At 41.6% G+C, this 1535-nt stretch overlaps 1 protein-coding gene across 1 annotated transcript; it reads left to right on the top strand.

Annotated features, from left to right (window-relative positions):
* On the top strand, positions 1 to 1535 carry LOC126661765 (protein FAR1-RELATED SEQUENCE 5-like). The gene is made up of 4 exons (XM_050355631.1): positions 1 to 42; positions 113 to 196; positions 316 to 495; positions 630 to 1535. Exons 1-4 carry the CDS (start codon positions 1 to 3, stop codon positions 1533 to 1535), a joined length of 1212 nt encoding a protein of 403 aa, XP_050211588.1.

Genomic DNA, 1535 nt, shown 5'->3' with positions numbered 1-1535 from the left:
ATGGTCGAAATTTGTACTCTTCACCAAATAATAGAAGTTATGGTATGAAAAAGATATAAATTAGAAAACAGGTATGATATTGATATGAGATTTTATTAATGATTACTTTTAGTTCCTAGACGGCATGTCTACAGACTACAGTGTCTTGTCATTTCATATTAACGAGAGCGTGGAGCTCGGAGCTAAAGTAAAGGCGGTAATTTTGAATGATTTGTGTCCGACGTCGTACCGATTGTTAGACTTAACAACACACTTCCACTTCAAAACGGTTCCGTTTCACATCTAAACAATTGACCAAAACTAGGTTCTCCAAAGCTTCGCTGTAATAACTCTCGGCGGCAAATGGGTCTTCCTTTTGACTTAAATGACCCTTTCTCTCCCTCCGACGACAAGTTTTGTTTTGAGACGGATATTTCAACTGAACATAGAGAAGAAGATCACGATGCAGACGAATCTCCGATGGAGCCTCAACTCACTAGAGCCTATTGTGAGCGGGTAGCTTTTCTGCGCTAAAAAATAGACAAGCAAGTTGATTAATGGACTGAAGAGGACGTTATCCATCAGCCCTTTAGCACGATAAAGGACGCTGAGAATTTCTACAATACATATGCTAAAATTGTTGGCTTCAGTATTCGTTGTCAAGATCAGAGAATAAAAATAAAATACCTACAATGAGGCTCTGGGTGTGCAGCTGCCACGGTGTAAGGAGGAAGAGGTCCATCAACCGCGCTAGGGCACAGAGGCAGATTACTCGGACCAACTGTGGCGCTTTATTTCAAATCAAGTGGATGCCTTTTCTTAATTTGTTTCATGCAAGCAAATTCGTTCATGTTCATTACCATACTCTGGCTCTTCCTGTCCATGTTCAGTTTCTCAGAAGCCATCGACACATCAAAGAAGAACAAGCCACAAAAATCAACATTCTTTTAGGTGCTGGTATTCCAAAAGGGCAAATAGTAGACTATATATTATCCATCAATGGAGAGTTTGATGCTATAGGATTCACAAGGAAAGATCTATACAATTATCAGGTGGCTTTGCAAGTGCCTAAAGGTTCAACGAATGATGCAGAGGCTACCGTCGCCTTCATTACAGGACTTGCAGTAAAAGACCCTGGTATTTATTGCCGTTACTATGCTAACGAAGATGAGAAGCTCTGCAGGCTGTTCTTTTCAGACAGCATTTCCAGGGCGGAGTTTAAGAATTTCGGGGATGTAGTAGTATGCGATGCAACATACAAAACCAATACATTCCGCATGCCCCTAGTCCTTTTCACAGGCCTAGACAACAATCGTTTGAATATTGTCTTCGCATTTGCAATTATAAATTGCGAAGACGCAGAAACCTACAATTGGGTCTTCAGGACGTTCGTCGATTGCATGGGCGGAATAGCGCCGAAAGCCATCCTCACAGACGCAGACAAGGCGATGCAGGTTGCCTTACGTGAATCAATGCCCTTAACAAGGCACATGTGGTGTGCATGGCATATTTGCCGTAACTTAACTTCAGTTCAGGGTAAAGATCAAAAATTCTGA

Source organism: Mercurialis annua, linkage group LG8 (genome assembly GCF_937616625.2).
Source record: "Mercurialis annua linkage group LG8, ddMerAnnu1.2, whole genome shotgun sequence".
Classification (NCBI taxonomy): domain Eukaryota; kingdom Viridiplantae; phylum Streptophyta; class Magnoliopsida; order Malpighiales; family Euphorbiaceae; genus Mercurialis; species Mercurialis annua.
This window is presented reverse-complemented; position numbering and strand designations above follow the sequence as displayed.